Source organism: Berghia stephanieae, chromosome 4 (assembly GCF_034508935.2).
Source record: "Berghia stephanieae isolate SIO BIC M18660-M18661 chromosome 4, UCSD_Bste_1.3, whole genome shotgun sequence".
Taxonomy (NCBI): Eukaryota; Metazoa; Mollusca; class Gastropoda; order Nudibranchia; family Aeolidiidae; genus Berghia; species Berghia stephanieae.
In genome coordinates, this window is record NC_088363.1 from 88,230,336 (window position 1) to 88,253,174 (window position 22,839).

Consider the following 22,839-nt stretch of genomic DNA (forward strand, 5'->3'; position numbering starts at 1 on the left):
ATTCAGTGGACCAACTGTTAAGCGTTTGCATTTGGGACGCATTCGAATTTGAGGCATCCTGCCTGAGTTATTTTTACTTTTAAAAATTGGTTTCTTCTCAAAGACCAAAAGGAGCAATTTAAGCAATGAACATATAGGAAATGGTGTAACAAAGTTACAGAATGATAAAATTGATAACATTTGGTTTTTAAAAGAAGGAAAATCTTAACATATTTTGGGGGCCAAATTTTTTATTGGTGGTAAGGCTTTTATCCAAAAAAGATTTAAAATCGTCTAGACACTTTATGAATTAAATGATTTGTGATTTTATTCTTCTTCAGACTCAACTGCGAAACAGTCTTGTAACAGAATTAAAACAGAGTGTTCAAGATCCTTTGTCGATTAAAGAATTAAAGATCCCCGAAGAAGGATCATTGCTTCATCGCGCTTCAAACAGCCTTGTTGCTAATCATCTACGATCATGTGAATATGAATATTCTCTCAGTGTTTTCCTTCCAGAATGTGGACTTAGTCAAGATAAGGTATTGTATCGAGGATTACAATTTTGTGTTATATACAGTACGCTCTACACTAAAGCAAATTGAGTTAATTTGAAGAACAACATTTTTCTCCCCTCCCCTCTCTCTCTCCCCCCCCCCCCCCATTATATGTCTGTTGAGTGTCAATTCTCTTTGTTTCTTTCTTTTTTGTCAGTAAGGAGGTTTTTAATTCCATCCTCATTCAACCAATGTCATCAGTCTAAGTAACTCAGCAATATGAATAGTTTAAAAAAAAATTATTTTGAAATTCCAATCTTTCTTTTACTGTTGATTATTGAAGAAGGATCAGATTCTTATTTATATCTCAATGTCTATATAAGTGCTTTTCTTGTTTAATCCACTTAGAATTTCGACACTCCAGACCTTTTAAAGCTGCTCAACATAAGTCCCCATTCCAGACTCTTCCAAAGACTTGTAAGTAAAATAAAAATTATAAAAATTTACATTGTGCATTTCCATTGCTATGTTACGTTCATTACACATCTAAAATTTTAATCTATGCTACCGTTAGGAAATGGAACCGAATTCCTATTTCATACAGTGCAAATTCTGAGGAATGTACCTTTACGTACTAGCTTCCTATGATCGTAAGCAAAAGTGTAAAATACCATCACCAAGGACACCACTCTTTCATTAATCACTCATCTGATGGTTCCAGATCATGCTTGAAGTTGTTGGCTAGTGGCCATCCATAGCATAAAGTTAGGAGTGGCAATTACATAGCAAGAAATAATATATTTTAAAAATAAAATCATACTGTAATAATAGGAAATATTACATATTGTAGGAATTTGTGTTAAAGAAAGTTTTTGAATTCAGTCATTTTACTTACATCATATTTATTTCTTTATTTCTTTTTGTGACTAAGATGCTAAAGTGTATAAATGATTTGGACGTTTCAGGTTTCCTCTTTCAATAATAAACGATGAATGAGACACTAAAGACGTCTGTAGTGTTTCATTCATTGTAATTTCGCAACAAAGGGAAAAACCCGGAAACCTCCACATCATTTGTCCTTGTAAATTGAATTGAAGCTTCCATTCTATTTTATGATTATTTTTTCCTTCGGGCTTTGGATAGCAACATTTGCATTCTAAAGTGTACAGACATTTTGTGTTTTTCCCTTGCTTCAATAGCCAATTAAAATATCTTATTACGGCCATTTGTTAGCTAGACCGACTTTTTGCTTCTTTACATTTTCAATAATATGGAGTTTGATGAATTTTGCAATACCAACCTATTTAAAATTCAACAGATAATATTGAACATGTTATAATGTTGAAACACCCCTGTCATTTTGTCACTGAAAACATTTCGTTTCAGAGCTCCCAAACAAGACCTGACAAAAGAAAAGGTAAGTTGTACAGTCAAAAAAGTTAGTGATTACTATTGAGGAAAAGGGTGGATCTATGCGATTTATTAAAGGGCTTGAAATCACACATAATTGAATATTTTTCTATAATTAACCCATAGAAATTGGTGAAAACTGAATGGTTTTACTGCTATTCAAAATAACAATATTGATATCGCTTTGTGTCGAATGGTACAAAAATTACTATTTGACAGGGGCTCATATAGACCTTAAAAATACTTTGATTTATCCAGGAAAATGTCAAAGGATTTGTGGAGAATAATTGCTGCTATCCCTGATTATGGAATCATTATGCCTTGCTTATTTTCAAAGATTGCAATTCAGAAAATGGTGATCATAGGCAAAAGAACGTGAGTTAGAGATGTATTCAGTATTATAAGTATAAAGTATGATATTAAAATAAATATGTTAATAATAGTACAGAGTGCTTTCCAAAACACCTCTCTGTTCACTTTTTCTTTCAGCAAGGGTCATAACTTTTTGGGAAGAAACAGGCTGGTAGTTTATGATGGCTGTGTTTAAGATGGATGACGCAAGCTCCCGCACAATTCCTTTTTTACTTTTTTACTTCACCAATTCCTTTTTGTAATGAAAAAAATAGTTTTATTATGAAAATGTCTGGTTTTCACATACGATAAGCTTGCATTTTCCATTAAGAGGTAAAAAAGTTGTTCAGTCAAATAATTGAAATGTTGCTTGAGAAATAATCATATGAATTTTGTTTTCATGCTAATCCTCATCAACTTTTTGATTACACATTCTCTCTCAGGTTTCCTATGGCAACTATTGTCAGAAATTTCGGCTCTCCACGCCAATTCAAGCAACACAGTGTCATGTCAAACAGATCTGATCAAAGTTGGTCCCATAACACCTTTAGGTGATTATACATTTTTTTCATATTAATATAGAGTCCCATTATGCAGAGTGCAGCTGTGTCAGTGCCCTGCTGTCAATTTTTCTAATGTGCAAAAATATGATGGTTTGATAACAAATACAAATGACTGCTCCAATTTAAGTTTGTCAGACCCTTTTTTACCATATTAAGTCAGACTAATGCATCAGAATAATTTATTTTAAGTTTTTAAAACCCTTTAACCTTATTTGTTGTTGTTGTTGTTGTTGTTTGTTGTTGTTGTTGTTGTTCTTCTTCTTCTTCTTCTTCTTCTTCTTCTTCTTCTTCTTCTTCTTCTTGTTCTTGTTCTTGTTCTTGTTCTTCTCCTTCTTGTTCTTCTTGTTCTTGTTCTTGTTGTTCTTCTTGTTCTTCTTCTTGTTCTTCTTCTTCTTGTTCTTCTTCTTCTTCTTGTTCTTCTTCTTCTTCTTCTTCTTCTTCTTGTTCTTCTTGTTCTTCTTCTTCTTGTTCTTCTTCTTCTTCTTCTTCTTCTTCTTCTTCTTCTTCTTCCTCTTCTTCTTCTTCTTCTTCTTCTTCTTCTTCTTCTTCTTCTTCTAATTATAATAATAATAATAATAATAATAATAATAATAATAATAATAATAATAATAATAATAATAATAATAATAATAATAATAATAATAATAATAATAATAATAATAATAATAATAATAATAATAATAATAATAATAATAATAATAATGATTATTATTATTATTGTTGTTGTTGCTGTCATCATCATTGTTATTGTTGTTATCATCATTATTATTATTATTATTATTATTGATGGTGTTTTCAATACTTCAATTTTCTATCATTTATTCCTAGACGAGAAGTTATCAGATGTAGACAAATATTATTCTTCACAAAGAGATGAGTTCCTCCGATCAGGGAAAGCTGGTGCAGAGCAAAGACTTTTGGATTTTCAACATCAGCTTGAGGATAGGTACAACACACAACTCAAAATGGAGGTAGGCACTTTTGAAATTTTCTTTGTCAAGCTATATACATGTTTATAAAAGATGAAAACACTGGCTATTATTCTTTCCTGAGTATAATTTAACTTCGAAAAATTGTAGAATTGTTAGTGAATGTTCCTTTGTGTATGAATTTCAATTTTATGATAAGATGACTAAATCATTATCGATTCTGTCTGATATGTTACAGTTGGCACGAATGAGAGATGCAGAGATTTCCACTTTCAAAATGGAAGAGAAAGAAGCAAGCCGAAAAGCCCTTGAACAAGCAAGGAGAGATGTAATTGAATTTAATCTTTTTTCTTCTTCTTTAATGAACCAATTGACTTTTCTGCATAATAATTGATTTTGTCATTGAGCATTTTAAATGGTAAATCTTCATTCAAGTTTAAATTCAACTTCATTAGAAATTGTCCAGATATTACCATGACAACTCACAGTAACTCATCACGATTATTTACTAGCCTTGAAAAGTATAGGGAAACAGCAAAGTATGTAGATATATCAAACTTTTTATATAATGTTTTATATAATGTTTATTATTTTTTACAATCAAGTTTATCATAATTATCATCATTTTCATAGCTATGAGATTCATGCAGTTACAGGAATTTGACTTGGAGTGTCATTGCTCGCTGATGAAGCTGATCATGAAAATTTTGACCCATGGTCCTCATTTTTAGCAGACCTCATTCAGCTTCACTTTTTGTAAATTCAGTTTCCTAATATTTTCCAAATATTTATATTTTTTAGTTGGAAAGAATGTATAGAGACAAAAATGATGCTCTTGTTCAACGGGAGAGGAATGCAATGGAGAGATTGCAACAGCAGACAGATGTAAGTAGCTTTTTAAAAACTTGAGATTTTCTGTCGCACAAAATCCACTTAACATGCTCAAATGAGTTATAAGGGATTCCTAGCCGGAACGTGTTGGATAATTTCCTTTCTGACAGAGACAACACTGTTATCTGACAGGAACTCATTTTTATTCCTCTTATGGTGAGGAAAAAGGAAATTGAGTAAAGAGCCTTTTACAAGGACTTAATTTTGCACTTCCTATGGTGGGATTTAAACAAATTGCAATCCATTGTAATACTATTTGACTACAAAATGATGTCGATATTTCTCAACAAAAACTTATTGGATGAAATGTATTTTTGAATGACAAATGATTAAATGACTCATTGAATGGTGGGCTTACAAATATCCTTGAGTTGATCTTCGTGTACTTGGTTATACATCTGATTAAATAAAAACAAAAGTTTGTGCTTTGTGATAGATAGGGCCACACAAAGAGTAATCAAAGTCGTGTAGCTCACTCAGATTTGTACTTAACAATCATGGCTTGTTATTACTTTTGTAAACATGACATGGGCAAAAACTTTCACCTTTGTTGACATTTACTTATTTATGATGAGCCATTCAAACATATTGGATCTGTTGGATTTATTATTTATGACATTTTTGGTCTGAATGAAATGAGTGGTTTTTCTAAAAAGAATAATTAAAAAATGGAGCATTTATATCATGCAATATCCACTAAACTTGCTCAAAGCACTTGACAAGCAACAACTCATCTAGGATGAGACGTAATGCCTATAAGGCGATATTTCCTTTTTTTTTTTTGGACAGAAACAACTCTGTTAAGGGGCATGTACTCATTTTACTCTTGAAAACTGTGAGAGAATGTGAGTAAAGAGCCTTTTTTAAGGACCCAACTATGCTCTTATCGCACAGAACAGTATTTGAATCCTGGACCTTATAGCCACTCTTATTTAACCCTTAACTTTAGCTGTTATTTATTTTCGACTTCTGATTGCTGACATGCTGTCAATATTAGCCATAACAAGTTTCTCTTGAGAGCCAAATTATAGGGAAGCAGAATAATTTTATTTGCGTCACAAGGGAAAAGTTGGTCATTTACGAAATAATTCTCATAATGTGCAAATCATTACTTGTCAAAATGTAATAAGCAAAAATGAATATATATTAGCTTAACAAAAAAAATCAAATGCCAAACACTCGACATATCAACTTCATATTTGCTGACAAGACTAAAAACAAAAACAAAAACAAACAAAAAAAATAAATAGAGCTTTTATATAGCACAGTATCCACTAAATGTGCTCAAAGCGCTTTACAAAGGGTCCCTGACCAACAGCAACATATAACAATTAGAACGAGACATAACGTCTGTTTGGCGATATTACAAATTTTTACGACAGAGACAACACTGAGTACGGTGAGAGAATGTGAGTAAAGAGCCTTTTCCAAGGACTCAACTATGCGTCAAGTGAGGCTCGAACCCAAGACATTCCGATCCGAAAGTGAGTGTCATACACAAGATCACATAGCCGCACAAAGACAAGCTTAATACTCTTTTGATGTGTCCATATTTTAAGTGATTTGCTTCCATTTTAACTTTTTTTGTTTGTTATTGGCTGAAGAAGGATTTTGATCTTGAAAAATGACGTTTTTGGTATTCTGTTCTGTTTTGAAGATGTTCTTTTCATTTTTGTACATTGCTTTTTTTGTGCGGCTATGTGATCTAGTGGTATGACACTCACTTTCGGATTGGAAGGTCCTGGGTTCGAGCCTCGCACTCGGTGCATAGTTGAGTCCTTGGAAAAGGCTCTTTACTCACATTCTCTCACCGTACTCAGGTGTAAAATGAGTACCTGGCCGTTAACAGCGTTGTCTTTGTCAGAAAAATTGTAATATCGCCTAACAGCCGTCATGTCCCGTCCTACATGTTAAATGTTGCTGTTGACAAGGGACCCCTTGTAAAGCCCTTTGAGTACATTTAGTGGATATTGCGCTATATAAAGCTCAAAGCTCAATTTTTTACAGTCCACAGCCTAATATTCTCTTTGACTTCTCAAAATGTTGTAATTTTCATGCACCACTCTTGATTATAAGGATTGAAACGGTCATAGATTTTGTTATTGCTATGAAAGGGTGTAATAAATTTCTATTCTCCAGATACAAGAGAGGGAAACATATGCCCAGAGACAGTCTGTTTTGGAAGAGATTGAAGCTGTGCGTCAGCGTGAGATTGAAGTGAAACGGGAAGCAGAAGTGAACAAAAGGTGGTGTAAAATTCTGATTTATACTTACCTCTAATTTGCATACTTTAGTAAAATAACCTGGCACTGTTTCAAACCTCAAACTATCAGTACTTGATACCCTTTTTGTATTATATTCATGTCATGATGATGATGACAACAATGGCAATGTGTATTATTTGAGTGACATGTTGCCAGATCATTGCTATGGACATTTGGTTTACTCAGAGTAGTAGTTACTTATTAAATTCTGTATAGTTTATAACCAATTAAATATCAGAGTGGTAAGTTGAAGAATACTCTCTTAGTTTGGCTCATTCTATTTAATCATTGTTAAACAATGTACACCATAATGTTTTTAAGATTATATTTGTACATAATATATTTCATTCTTATTCAATCAGCTGTTATCTTCATTAATGATTGTTTGGTTGAAGGAATTGTAAATATTTCATCACTCTGAAACTGCTCATCATCATCATCATCATCATCATCATCATCATCATCATCATCATCATCATCATCATCATCATCATCATCGTCTTCATCATCATCATCATCATCATTATCTTCATCATCATCATCATCATCATCATCATCATCATCATCATCATCATCATCATCATCATCATCATCATCATCATCATCATCTCATCATCATCATCATCATCTCTCATCATCTCATCATCATCATCATCTATCATCATCATCATCATCATCAATCATCATCATCATCATCATCATCATCATCATCATCATCATCATCATCATCATCATCATCATCATCATCATCATCATCTTCATCATCATCATCATCATCATCATCATCATCATCATCATCATCATCATCATCATCTCATCATCATCATCACTCATCATCATCATCATCATCATCATCATCATCTCATCATCATCTCATCATCATCATCATCATCCATCATCAATCACATCAATCATCACTTCATTTTCATCATCTCTCAAATATCTCATCATCATCATCTCATTTTGGAATGTTTGTATTGTTACTTTCTTTGTATCTTTTATCAGGGAAAAGAAACTGGCAGAAGACAGAGTGAAAGACAAGGAGGACGACCTACGCAGAAGGGAACTAGAAATCAAACAAAGAGAAACATCTTTCGAGCAGAAGCTTCAAAATGAAATGGCCCAGTAAGGTTTCGTGTTTCCCCCTCCAAACATTCAAATTTGTGACCTCTTTAGTCATAGTTTGATTAATATTCTCGGTTTATAGAACAATTATTTATTTGAGTTTTCATAGCATGGCATGTGCTAAGGCTGAAGATATTGAAAAATACTGTAATTCACTTAGACATTTGTGACAGAATACCGTGTCAAACAAGCCTGATCGATTCAGTCATGCTGAATTTGGCTCACTGTTTATTCCCATTAATCACGGACCCTATGTCTTCATTTTGATTCCGATTCAAAAAGTCAAAAAGTCCTTTACATTTTCTTTTTTTAGATTTAAACTTGACCAGCAAGCCCGGTTTATTGAGAGAATTCAGAATGTGGAAGTGAGAGAATCCACAGTGAAAGGTAGGTGGAATCTATATTGCTTTACAGCAAATGAAATAATCATTTGAAAAACCGAATATTATTATAATTTAAAATAGCACATATTTCCAATTTGTTTAGCTCAAGTAAAGTAGTTCTTGAATTAAAAATTTAAAAAATAAAAATTCACAATGCTCTTTTGCATTTTCTCCCGATCTTGTCATGAGCTGTGGGTTGGTAGGACTAAAAATATAAAGAGTTATACACCAATTAAAATGTTTGTAAATATTTTTTTTTTTTAAAGAACAAGAGAGAATTGTGTGTGAAGAGATTGTAAATATTGTTTATTTTTAAAGAACAAGAGAGAATTGTGTGTGAAGAGATTGTAAATATTGTTTATTTTTAAAGAACAAGAGAGAATTGTGTGTGAAGAGATTGTAAATATTGTTTATTTTTAAAGAACAAGAGAGAATTGTGTGTGAAGAGAAGGCACGTCTTCAACAGGTCAAGGACGATCTGAGGGATAAAACTCATAGAGTAAATGAGCTTGAGGTATGTTCCATTATCTGATTATATCCAGTCTATTAATTAATTAATTAATTAATTAATTAATTCATTCATTCATTCCTTCATTCATTCATTCATGTATCCTTTGCTCTTTACTCATAGCAGTTACTAGTCAAGCTTTGTTCTGTAACTAACATAATTACTGTTATTCATACATGTAGATTTTGTTGAAAATGACAGCAATGAAAGTTGTCGCTAGTTGGATTGCACCAGTAGTAGTAAGGGAGATTTTTAATTTTTAAAAAGTGTGATATCTCAGTGGAGCAATGATGTAGCTGAAAAGAAGAGGCACTATATATATGTTCATTTATTTTAAATTTTGTCTTAACTAAAAAGAAAAAGCCTTTTATCCTCTATCGTTTAATTGAAGCCACTTTTCATGAAATAGAATGTGTTGGTGGAAATGATTTCATTCTCCATTTCAGACCTTTTTATCAGAGGCAAAGCACAAAGAGATCAATGCTACAAAGAACAATGAATATCTAAATGCAAAACTCAGAGATGTGAGTATAATTCTGAAAGAAAATATTCTTTCTTATTTTTTCACAGTTGTAATAAACATGACTTGGATATTGTTAAACTGTCATTGTCGGCCCATCATAAGCAACACAACATGGTAAACATTTCTTATAATGAACACTTGCACTGTGGACCTTGTCTTGGGTTATAAATATTTTAAATTACCACAATGCAGATCTCACGAATGTATGCTGACAAGTAAATGGTAAGATGGTTCCAGGGCTATTCTAGTAATTATAATAACGTTTATTCTTAAACGCTCACTCCTGTACAATGGCAGCTCTTGGCCTTGAGTTTAGGTCGACAAAAAAAATTGTAAAAAATTGAGCTTTTATATAATAGCTTTTATACAATAGGCTAAGCTTTATAAATATATAGATAGAACGAAGATGACGTCACTCAGGTCTTTGTTATTGTTTTTTGCCATCCACGTTTATGAGTACTTATCACTAAACTGTACTATACAGACTATAAAAGTTCATGGTTACACAGAGTTTTGTGTGCTGGTCCGTTATACTTCCGGATGGCAATGTTGTGAGCTTCTAAGCCAAGCGCATACTATCTATATATTGACCCAAGTAGTCAGCATTATGATTGGCTGGCTCATTCAGATGAGGATTGACTTTGAATATCAGGTGGAATATCTAAAATTAGCTCTTGATACTTTAGGGCATGGGAATCTTGTCGCCTCAAATACTTTTATCCATCTATCACATGTGTTTGTTTGAAATAATTTTTTTTTAAAATAGCAATTGCAGTAGTTTTAAGATGCAACGCTTTGGAGTAAATCAAAGCTTTGAGAAACATGTATTTAAGACAAGTAGGATATACACTTTCTTATTTTGTTTGTTGAGAACCCTTTAATGTTGTCATTTCAGATGTCTGACTACAGCACCCTTAAAGAACAAGTGATTTTGTATAGAAATGAGCTAGAGACTGTTAGAACGTAAGAATGCTTTTTAAATATTTTCTTTATGCAGTAAACTTTTTGTCATTTTCTCTTTGTATAAGTTTGATATCTTTGGAATTCCAACATATTGAGTTTTGTAAAGGAGACATTGACAACTTTGTTGCATTTCCTGGAATATGTAATTAAAAAAGAAAAAAAAAATTTTTGGAGGGGGTTGGCGTGGGGAGTTGTAAGTTATCAGTTTTCTTTAGCTAAGTACTAACAATTTCATTCTACCTGTATTTATTTTAAATTCCAGGCGCCTTGCTGAAGTTTTATCAATGAATGAACGTGAACGAGGCAGTAAGTAACATATTACATCTGAAACAATATAAAATCAAAATTTATCAGAGACTAATGTATGCTTTATTATCGTTGTTGCTTTCATGGTTATTTTTGTCATTAATATTTCATTGTACTATGAACTTTGTACATTTATAATTCATTCGATCTTGACCAGTTTTCAATTTCCAGTATTCTATGATAGTATTTTTCGATTGATACATTTTTCCTGACATTCAAAGTTGTGTAAAACGGTCTGTGAATGATACAATACAAGCTATATGAGATTCTGTAATTATAAACTATTGTATAAGGCATTTAAAGGATAATTCCTATTAAGCCTTTAGTAAGATAAGATAAGATTACATTTATTAATTTTTCTACAATAGTTGATCCTGGGGATTGTTAAATTATTGAAAATATACAACAACAAAAAAAAAAAAAAAGCAAAAAAAAAAAAAAAAGCAGCATTTCCAATTTAAGGGTGCAAGGTGAAAATTTTCTAAAACTATAGTAATGGAATACAGCCCGCTATATCAATACCCACATGCACTTGCTCTGTACCAAAGTCCTGTTTTTCACTTATATATTATTATCAAATGAAGATATTCTATATTGGCATAAATTTTATCAGAGCTCATTTATATCAAGATCCTGATTTTTCCTCTAAAGATGTACATGTTCATCATATAACCATTGACTAAAGTGTAATCCAACAAAAAACAAGCTCTCGGTCAATGATGATATCTCATGGTGTGGACCAATGAAAATGTTTGTTTATCAATCAACTGATCTGCAGCAAACTTCTACATCTCAGTCTTCAATGTATTTCATCAAAAAAGACTTGAAAAACGGTTGCATCGGATATGATTCCAAACTGCTTTTTGACATTCAAGCTTCCATAGGACTGATGAAAAAGGTCCCATCTCATGATCAACATGTGACACCCTTCTCAAGGCTGGGAAATTCAAGAGGCTCAATGACATCATTGGAAGACTTTGTCAATATTGATTAAAATGTTGAAATCAGCAGTGAAATATCCAACAAACCCCATCATTGTTAACATGAGATCTTCTCAAGACGACAAATAAAGTTTCTCCACCAATTGAAATTGTGAAAGAAATGAAGCAGTGGCTTTGATTAAAACATTTAGAAGCTTTGTCCAACACACCACAGAAAAACATTGTTTCAGATGATATATATTTAAAGGGTTGAATCAAATCGCATTTTGTAAAGACTTCAGCTATCAAAGTGAACGTGTGAAATTATTTAAGTATGCTAAAAGACTTATCAATCTTTGTGTCCTTGTATTCAGAACAATCGTTAATTTTTTACAAGCAACTTTCCCCAATGGTTCTAAAAAATAATAAACCCACAAGCCTTTTTACGTGAGAAAGCCACTTAATTCACCCCAAAGGATCAGTAGTCTCCAGTGAGCCTCCATTCGAACCCAATGGATTACATTTAGCCATTCTATCTAACATGATGTACAAAGGTTACACAGAGGTTTCCATTTAATCAAAATTGAAAACTCCCTGAAACGGAGTCGCTTATCTGGTTATTTGAAATTACAAATTATTTTCAGGGTAAAACATAGAGGAAGATAAAATGATCACTTTTAGAATCATTAAATGAAATTTCAATGTGACATTTTGAAATAAAGTTTGTTAAACTAATCATGTAATTCATTTCACTGAATGCAATACATAAATTAAAAAAGGATCTACCTGCATTTTGTAGGCCTTAAAACCCTGTTTATATAAACTGATTTAGAAATGCGACTTTAGTCTGTAATTTGATATTTTAGTCATAGCTATTTAATGTTTTCATACATTGATATCTCAGGACAGGAGGAATTACTTAGAGAATTACGCCGTCCATCTCCTGAGTGCCTCATGTTACAGAGAGATCTTGAACGAGCCAAGGAAGAACTTAGGCAAGAGCAAGTAGTGTTCACACAGCAAAAACAGTTATTGGACGCGAGATTGAAAGAAGAGGTAAACTACAAAATAAAAATAAAATATATAAAGAAAGAATTTTGGCTCAGCCTTATCATAGAGAATATGCTAGGTTGTCTTTTTATGAAGATAAAATACTGATGCACTTGATGTTATTTTGTTATCAACCTCTGAAGTAAAGCCTTTAATGAATATATGTAGTTTTTGAGATCAATTCACAATGTCTAAAATAATAAGTACTTTGTTCGACTGTTTAAGACCTTTCTCAACATTTTGATCGAGGGAAGATTTTGAACTGAAGTATGGTGAAGGTTTTGCTTTTATGTCAAATTCATCACTCACCCAGGCTATTAGGAAAGGGGCAATCCAAAATGTCTCTATCATTTATCTTTATTGATTGAATTGAAATTTAAATTCTTTTTCATAATTTATTCGAGCTTTAATGAACAAAATTTGTTAAATTTAATTTGAAATTGTATATGTGTTGGTACCAGTAAATGAGAGTGTTTACTTTCGAACTTAGTAAATTAAACAATGAATTATGGACAATAAAGATCATACTATTATTATTATTATTATTATTATTATTATTATTATTATTATTATTATTATTATTATTATTATTATTATTATTATTATTATTATTATTATCATTATCATTATTATTCAAGTACCAATGTCTTCTGTAATTGTCCAGCTTATTATTATTATTATTATTATTATTATTATTATTATTATCATTATTATTATTATTATTATTATTATTATTATTATTACTATTATTATTAATTATTATTATTATTAATTATTATTTTTATAATTATCATTATTATTATTATTATTATTATTATTATTATTATTATTATTATTATTATTCCTATTATTATTATTATTATTATTATTATTATTATTTGCATATTAGTAACAACTAAACAAGTATGCATATGATAATCCAGACTAATAAAATTATAATTACTCTCGAAACAGCTCGATCGCAACAAGGACCTCTTGCAGCGTTTTGAGGAACAAACTCTTCAGATGAAGGACATGAACCGGGAGGTTGTAGACCTCAGACAACATCTTCACATGACAAATAAAGGTAATGTTTGATTATTTTACAGATCCGTTTTACAGGGATTTGTCACATAATATAGTTATTTCCTTTCTGAACTTCGGTGTAAAATGAAATAAGATTATGTTACAGGGTGATTTGTGATTAAAGAACTTCTAGTTTCAATTCAGTTATAATTGTCTTCATATTAAGTAATTTTTCTATTTCTTGTGTTTTAAATCTAAAGCAAGGTCTTTTTTGATTGACAATTGAAATATTCTTTTTCTTCCACCTTTCAAACAGCATTGAATAACGAGGTATACAGAAACCCCAAAGATCAGGATTCAGGGTAAGATGAAAATGATAATGATGGAACTATAATAATGATAATAATAATAATAATAATAATAATAATAATAATAATAATAATAATAATAATAATAATAATAATAATAATAATAATAATAATAATAATAATAATAATAATAATAATAATAATAATAATAATAATAATAATAATAATAATAGTGATAATAATAATAATAATAATAATATTAATAATAATAATAATAATAATAATAATAATAATGATAATGATGGAGATAACATTGTTGATTAAAATAATAACAATAAAATATTCACAATAATGATGATAATGATACAAATAATATTGTTGTCTTAACAATTATGAAGCTGATTATAGACTAGCTGTGCTAACAAGATAAATTTAGCCTTGAAAGAAATTGTTGATTTTCATAGGATTTGTATTTATTCAATTTATTATCATATTGGTGTTCATAAGTTGAAAAATTAAGTCATTAATCCGGAGTTATATCCTGATTTAAATATTTTATCATGTGGTTGCTTTCAGAGCTGCAATGAATGACTCCAGACGATCACTTGCAGATGAACACAGCGCTTCAGGTGTAAGACCATCGGTGGCTTTTAGACTGCCAGCGGACGATGTTGTGGCAAGAAATCATCGTTTTGACATGGATGCCAAAGATGTTTACCATGATGTAGACTTTGATGTCCCTGCTATCGTGTCCCGAGGTTATGGAGGGGACTTGCTGGATGATGATGCTTCTTCAATGGATTCTGGTGATATAATTGCTCAAACCAAATACAGACTCAAGAATTTAGACAAGGAGGCTCATGTAGGTTTTCATTTTGTCTGGAAGAGAATTATCTTTAAATTCTGGGCGGTGTCGTTTGCTTTGTTTTCCACCTCTCTATATAAATTTTTTGAGTTGCTTTCTGTCTTTGTCTTGGAATGGTATCACTTGGTTTTGTCCTGACCCAGAGTCCTTGTCTGAGAGAGGAAACAGTCAAATATGTAGTATTAGCTTTGGGAAATGACATTTTTTTCCTTGTAAAACATCTCTCGCTTATGAATTATGTTTGTTTTTAAAAAAATTATAAAATGGTTTGTAAACATTTGGGTGTATTCCTCTTTGTGGGATCCTGTGCTTGTTTTGGGTGAGACTTTTAGGTGATTTCAACTCAGTAACTGATTGTGTGCTCTTGGAATTTACATCTATTCGATTTTTGAACCATTCCCATTTGTCTTTCTTTTTCTCGTGTGCTTTCAGCAGTAAATCTAGAATTTTTTAATTTTCACATTTTGACCTAAATTTGTCGAAAGTACAGTAAAACCCTTAAAAACGTAAAACCATAAATATTATTATCGAATTTTTCTTTAAGAAAAAATGTAATATCAGTGATTAACTTGCTTTCAATTGCATTGAAGATCATCTAGGTTTCCTTTTAGAAGTATAATGAAACGGTGCTTTATCTCTCTTCATGACAAAAACAAACAGTTCCCCCCCCCTATCCTACCAAAAAAAAAAAAAAATTAATACGAACCATTATTTCCGGTCATGTTGTTTCATTAATGACGATCATGAAGGGGGTGGGGGGGGGGTGTAATCTTTGAAATTTCCTTGAAATCATTACCTCTTGATGTAGAGTTTCATTTTTTTTCATCTTGAATTAGCTACCTTGCTCTTACATTACATATCATATCCATTCATGAACATATTTTGTTTTTGCAGACACTAGAGAGGGCCTACAGTGACTTCCATCATAGAATGACCAACATTCATGCTGTCCCCATTGATTCTGCTGATAATCAACACACCCCTGTCACACACAAGCAAAGTAGTAAGTCTGAACTTTACAAATAAATGCATGTTGATTAGATGGCTTAAAAGGCTACTTACCGTCATCTATGGTTCGGATCCTTTATTTTTGTGTTTTTACAGATGGTGAGATACTAACAAAACCAGATTGGAAAACTATCTACCAATAGAATAGTAATAACAGACACGTTAGTATGATCAAGCCACTATTTTATAACATTCATTTGGATGTAAAGAAGACAAAAAGGAACTGACACATGAAACGAATAATTTTTTTTTTTTCTTTCTGTGTTTTAGATGTAAGAGTTGCTCAATTGAATGCTGCTTCAGAATACTCTCATCACAGTCCGATCCCTTACGAACAACATCCCATGTCATCCACACCTTACAAGAAACAGAGAAGGCCTTCTCCTGAGCTCAATGGTAATGTTATATGATGAGCTTAAAAAAAAAAAGAGCTTTTATATAGCGCAATATACACTAAATATGCTCAAAGCGCTTTACAAGGGGTCCCTGACCAACAGCAACACGTAACATGTAGATGAAACATGACGCCTGTTAGGCGATATTACAATTCTTTTCGGACAGAGACAAAGCTGTCAACGGCCAGGTACTCATTTTACACCTGAGTATGGGGAGAGAATGTGAGTTAAGACTCTTTTTCAAGGACTCAACTATGCACCGAGCGAGGCTCGAAATCAGGACCTTCCGATCCGAAAGTGAGTGTCATACCACAAGACCACATAGCCGCACCAAGTATGATATGATATAGTATGAATTGTTTAAATGGAATGTACATGGGACATTAAACAAGTTAATGTGGACTTTGAGACACATCATTGAATGTAGATTTTTCTTACTTTTTTTTGTCTCTGTCTTTTCAGTGCATTTTTCATGAAATGAAAACCAATTTAGAACTTATGTGATAAAATTTTAACTCACTTTTATAATGAATGGTGCAATAAAATCCCTACTACAAAACTATAAGATTTATGACATTTTTCTTATTATTTGGGAATATTATTGAGTCATTTTCAACCCCTCAGTTACAATGCATAATAATATTTGTACTTGTTACAAGATGGGACAAAGATGAATTATCAGGTACATAGTTGATTTATGTTTGCTCATATTCATAAACTAGGAGGAAAAGATTTGGTTCATCGCACTGACACCAAAAGGGATAATTATTGAAAAGAACAAGAGGACACAAATTTTGGTTTTCTTTTTTGAAAAGAAAAAATGAAAATGAAAAATTGGTAGCAGACTTTATTGCTGAAATGAAAGTAGTCACTTGGCACTGTATGAAGAGATATGTTTTCAGACATACTTTTTTAACCTCACAATTTACAGATAGTTTTGCTGAACTCGGCACCCAATCCAACAAGCAGAGTGCAAGCATACCCTTGGATTTGTCCGCCGTTGGGGATGACATTCAAGCACCTGCTTCGTAAGTAAAATATTAATTTGACGTGCAAAATATTACATTTATTTTGGTATGGAAATAAATTTTTCTTGGTCATGATGTGATATTTGATGTCTCAAAAATTTGAGTCTTTATTTTTTTTGGGTTTTTTTATTTTGGACTTGATAAGCACTTTGAGAACTGCTGTATCTAGCTATATATCCTATTATTAATATTATTAAGAGGTAAGAATTAAGCCTACAAAAACATTTATTGTTAAACCCGGCTGCTAAATTATTGGTAGATAGATTGTTGTTTGCCCCACTCCATATTTGAGCGATGTGAAAATGTGAAAGCTGCTATAAATCAAACTAATGAATGTTAACATTCACTGCTTTATATCATTTACATATTCATATTCAGGGACATTGGTGGGGAGAGAAGAGTGGCAATGCGTTCCATAACTATGGATGACCTTGAACAGAGGCCCGGTTCTCCTGGTATCATTGTCATGGCAGGCTCAGAATCCAGTCACAGTCATAGCCAAGGTGAGTAGATAGAATTATCATTATAACAGACCTGCCATTCATACAGATTTAATCAGTACACACAGATTTTTAATGGGCCAAGTTTGGCCAAATCCGAATTTTTTCGTCCAGGTTAACCACAATATTTGGGAAAAAGGATAAAATATATAGTATTTTTACTCAGAAATGGAAACATGACTCGGCCACGGACAACACCATATCAATTATAAAGCATTTTAAAGTGACAATTCATATAAATAAGAGGCATACTCATACATGTTGGGTTGGTACAAATTTTCACCCTCAAATTCGGATTTCCCCCCAACATACACATTTTTTGTTTGTTGCCTATGGCATGTCTGATATTGTGTCATTGTATGAATTAAGGGGAGAAATAATGCAAATATTCATTTGGAATCAAACCATGTCCAGACCTGCCTAGAAATCATTAGATTTACATAGCATCTTTAACCCTTAACTCTATCCTTACCGATGATTTTCAGTATTTTCCCAAAATGACAGGCTTACCAAGCAGAAAAATTAATATTTTAAACTCAAACAAGCTCTCTACAAAACAACTTTATGTTATTATTAATTAAACAAAGATTATTCTTCAAAGTTTGTGATGTACAAAATAAATCTGAATAAGAATATATGTATATTGTGTTGTAACAAATGTGATGATTTTGCTGTAGGTGGTAAGGAGAGGGTTAATGTGCGACGTTATTTTCACCTCATGTGACTCTCAGTGCGGAGGGATTTTGTGGATTTCATTTAAATTAGGTGGTTTTCATAAAGAAAAAAAAAATAATGAAGCAAACTCAATGAAACTTGGAGGATACCTAAATGTATGACAAACCAACATAACGACTTAACTGAAAATGCAAATTAGGTCACATGACTTTGGCAACCATCTTGGAAAGCTCTCTAATATGCCAAAAAATAGGTTTAGTATGAAAACATTGCCTTTTTGTGAATTATTATGCATGTGGGAGACTGTCTGAATGTGTTTAATAATTTAATAAGTGAATAAACTTGATGATAGTGTTGATATCCTTCCCACCTCATCATCAGAATCCATTTTGAAATGTTGCCATGACACACAAAATTGCAAAAATAACACCAAAGAAATGTCAGCCATACAGTTATTCTCACTTGATAAGGGAAAACTACTCATGATTTATTATGATTTCGCTCTAGGAAGATTTCGCCTCCAAAAGATCATTTGTTTACATTTTGACTTAAGTCGAACGTTGCATTTCGAACATAGTATTGTTTTTTCAAATTAAGAGTTGCACGTCAAGGGTTAATCCAGAAGGCCTTGTTGTGAACGAAATGTTAGATTCACTGCACATTGAGCCGTTATTTATTCCTGTTGGGACAAATCATTAATTTATAGTTAATTTGTAAAGTTAATAATTAAATTGATCAAGTGTGCAATCCTACTTATATTATAACTTTGTAACCACATTTTTGGAGCTATTTTAAAGGTTTAGCCTTATTTCAATTATTTAATATATTCCTTTTTTCCCCCCCGGTATTTGAATAAAAGGTAAACAAACATCCGAAAGGAATGTAGCAAGTGAGCCAAGAAACAGTCAGATGTCAGAAACTGTTGATCGAAAGGCGGTCCAAGAATCACCACCAGAAAGTAGCCCATACACGATGCAGCCAATATCAGCAGTGCCTATCAAGCCACAGGTTGAAGTGTCAGGAGGGTTTTCCCTGGATTCAGCCTGGAAACAACAACTAGAGCAGGAAACTGAACAAGGTATTTGTTGATACTTTGAATACAGGATAAATTTAACATAATAGCTTCAAATAATGACAATGATTTTTTTTTTTTTATGAAGAAAATTTGTTTACGTAATCATAATCGAACAGTAATAATTGGGCAATTCCAAAACTTTTTAACCCCAATTATGACAGGAGGGAATTTAAATAGTGGCTGAACTTAGATGAAGAATGTTCTCTAAAATCACATGTCACTGGAAATAACACCATCTTAAATCAAAACTTCTTGATGGTTTTAAGTAAGAATGCTTTATTTCTATATTTAAAAACATTTCTACAGAAAAGGAGGTATCAAATAAATTACCAAAAAATAACTTTAAAAAAAACAACAAAGAAAACAAGCAACCCCCCCCCCCCCCCCCCCCCCCCCCCCCCCCAAAAAAAAAAAAAAGAAATAAAATCAACAAAACAAAGTAAAACAACTTAGGAACAAGAATGAAAAGCAGTGAGGAATGTAGTTTGTGTATGTTAAATATAGAAGCAACAATTTTCTAATCAGACTTTTTACTCTGTTGAATAGAAATTTACTTATTCAATCAATACACATTGATTGGATATATGGAAGACAAAGATAACACTCATTATTCGACTTGTTAATGTAGCCTCTGAATTGTACAAGGTGAATCTTAATCTTTACTCTTTTCATTTAACTACGATTCATTAGAAAAAGACGCCAACAGAAGACAGAGAGAAATGGAGGAGAGACTAAAACAACAAGAGAATGAGAGACGAAGGCAGGAAGAGGAGGAACGAAAGAGGGAAGAAGAGAAACGTGCAGAAGAGGTGATTACAATAATATACACTAATCTGCTTCAAAAACTTATAATAGGATTAGTCTCATGTCAAATAATTACGACTTATGGCACTAATGGAACTGCCAAATGTGTAGCTCTGAATGGTGCTCAAAGCAATTTTATTAATCTCGATAATATTCTTCCAAAAGTTTAAACTAGAATGAGTTACTTTTTATATTTATTTTGATACGAGCTTTTATATAGAGCAATATCCACCAAACGTGCTCAAAGCACTTTACAAGGGGTCCCTGGCCTACAGCAACACTTAAACTTTAGGACGGTACATGACGCCTGTTAGGCGATATTATAATTTTTTTCGGACAGAGACAACGCTGTTAATGGCCAGATAATCATTTTACACCCGAGTATGGTGAGAGAATGTGAGTAAAGAGCCTTTTTCAAGGACTCAACTATGCGCCAATCCGAAAGCGAGTGTCATACCCCAAGACCACATAGCCGCATAATGGATTTTAATGGAGATCTCCTGCTTATTGCCTCTAAAGTATTCGCTAACTGTTTTCGAGTAAGCTTTTCAAAGTGTAAAGTGTGTCATTAGCATAGAAATGGTTTTGTGTATTTAAAATATTTTTATTTAAAAACTTACCAACATGTCTTCCATAAGACCTGAACTTCCTCTTTTCTGGCATTTGACACACACATATATATATAAAAATTATGCCTTTTGCGCCATGATATCATAAGATATTGTCGCCTAGGCATTCCACAAAGGAATATAGATAACTCATCAAACAAGATGTCTGATGTCAACAGGAATCACCCATGTTGTCCAAGTGAGCAAATTGGGGGTTAATAATCTTGTTCAAGGAAAAAAACGAAAGTGCCTGAAGTGGGGCTCGAACCCGGGTCATCCAGATCACAGTGCAATGCCTTACTTAACCCCTCGGCCACTTCGCCCCTTTGTTGTTGTTGTCATTTTGAGTGTCATATTTGTTAATATGGGAATTTAAATTCTATATTTTCCTTTAGGAGAGACAGCAGCAAGCACAATCCAGGGAACAAGAGACTGAGGAGAAGATTGACCCTGTGATGAAACAGTACATGGCCATGGTGCAACAACAGAAGGATAAAGAAAAGGAGGTTAGAGCTTAACACTTTACTTCTCTCTTTTGTATTACTTGGTTGGTTTTGTCAGTTGTTGGTTGTTAGATGTGATTGTTTGTGTTTAATTGAAAAAAAAAAAGAAAGGATTTCCTCGATTCATTTTTCGCAGAAATTTGTCTTTAGAATCATTCCTGATGAAAAAAGCCTGAAATATTTTAGACATCAGAGCCGTGCAACATTGCAAAATAAGCATTAGTGGTTGAGTACCGTACTCAAGAGTCACATGAGAGGCTGAATACTGGCTCCTCTGGTTTTATTTCAAAATCTCTCCCCATTTTCATGCAATTTGAATGAGTTGAATTCCCTGTGAGTTCAGACATTTTTTTTTTCATGGCATGAAAGATTGACATTGATCTTCGACTGTTTTATTCTGTATGCGTGGCACAATTTGGTCTTTGCTGTTATCTTTTGGGTCTATGTTTGACATAACCCATGCCACACTATGTGGTCTTGAGCAAGTTGTTTGGCCTTGTGTGGTGCTGCATGGGTATTTCAATCTTTTCTTGAAATAGACGCCTATGATTAATTTCCTCATGGGGGTGAAGGGATTTTTTTTTTTTGCATGAATGATTCAAATTCTTCGACTATGCTACAACAAAGAAAAAGTATGCAGTGATTTATGATCGTATTTGTTATAATTTAACCTTTTTTTTGTCTATTCAGTTGGCCAAGAAGACAGTAGATACTTGGTCACGAGGTGGATCCATGGTGAGGATATTTTGTGCTTGTTAATTGTTGGTCAGTTAGTCAACCCTGTCTACATCTATGAATGTTGCACAGACATCACAATTTTATTGTTGGAGCAGTCCAAAGTCATAAATTAATTAATTTAATTTAAGATCAGATGGTGATATAAATAATTTTAGTAATTGCTTATAGCTAGCATAATGTACAACTAGAAATGCTTGCTTCTTGAAGTAAATAACTAATCCTGAAAAGCTCTAATTAATAAACAAAAACCAAAAAAACGAAAAAAAAATAATTTAAAAATCAAAAACTGACAGGGAGCACTCATATCACTAGCATAATTCATGTGCTCGAGATTTTTATTTTCCTTTTTGACAAAACTGAAATTCTTCATTCAGAAAATTATGTGTAGTGTCGCTGTTAATTTTTATGTCAGTTACGTAAAATATAAAAGTCGAAAAAAATTATATTTGTTTTGCTACGAGAGAGCAAAGAAGTGATCTTTTAGTTTTACCACAGCTTTTTGTACTTATATGCCCCTAAATGCCAGACTCGAACTGGTAGTGTAGGCTGCCAACAAAAAATAGTTCAGTCCTTGGAAAAAACTCTTTACTCACATTCTCTCACCACACTCAGATGTAAAATTAATAATTGACCATTAACAGCTTTATCTCTGTCAGAAAAAAATG

The 22,839-nt window shown here is 32.3% G+C and overlaps 1 protein-coding gene across 1 annotated transcript in view; it reads left to right on the forward strand.

Moving 5' to 3' along the window:
* Nucleotides 1-22,839, forward strand: part of LOC144971500 (centriole and centriolar satellite protein OFD1-like) — a 28,252-nt gene that overhangs the window by 2,299 nt on the left and 3,114 nt on the right. The window contains exons 2-27 of the mRNA XM_078912466.1: nt 321-521; nt 885-953; nt 1,863-1,893; nt 2,681-2,788; nt 3,629-3,771; nt 3,968-4,057; nt 4,531-4,614; nt 6,760-6,866; nt 7,890-8,009; nt 8,323-8,396; nt 8,815-8,906; nt 9,347-9,424; nt 10,319-10,386; nt 10,649-10,692; nt 12,517-12,668; nt 13,617-13,728; nt 13,984-14,029; nt 14,552-14,837; nt 15,735-15,843; nt 16,119-16,244; nt 17,175-17,271; nt 17,650-17,774; nt 19,306-19,524; nt 20,212-20,330; nt 21,329-21,439; nt 22,127-22,171. Of these exons, the coding sequence (XP_078768592.1) occupies nt 321-521; nt 885-953; nt 1,863-1,893; nt 2,681-2,788; nt 3,629-3,771; nt 3,968-4,057; nt 4,531-4,614; nt 6,760-6,866; nt 7,890-8,009; nt 8,323-8,396; nt 8,815-8,906; nt 9,347-9,424; nt 10,319-10,386; nt 10,649-10,692; nt 12,517-12,668; nt 13,617-13,728; nt 13,984-14,029; nt 14,552-14,837; nt 15,735-15,843; nt 16,119-16,244; nt 17,175-17,271; nt 17,650-17,774; nt 19,306-19,524; nt 20,212-20,330; nt 21,329-21,439; nt 22,127-22,171 (2,856 nt within the window). The remainder of the gene's footprint in view (nt 1-320; nt 522-884; nt 954-1,862; nt 1,894-2,680; nt 2,789-3,628; nt 3,772-3,967; nt 4,058-4,530; nt 4,615-6,759; nt 6,867-7,889; nt 8,010-8,322; nt 8,397-8,814; nt 8,907-9,346; nt 9,425-10,318; nt 10,387-10,648; nt 10,693-12,516; nt 12,669-13,616; nt 13,729-13,983; nt 14,030-14,551; nt 14,838-15,734; nt 15,844-16,118; nt 16,245-17,174; nt 17,272-17,649; nt 17,775-19,305; nt 19,525-20,211; nt 20,331-21,328; nt 21,440-22,126; nt 22,172-22,839) is intronic.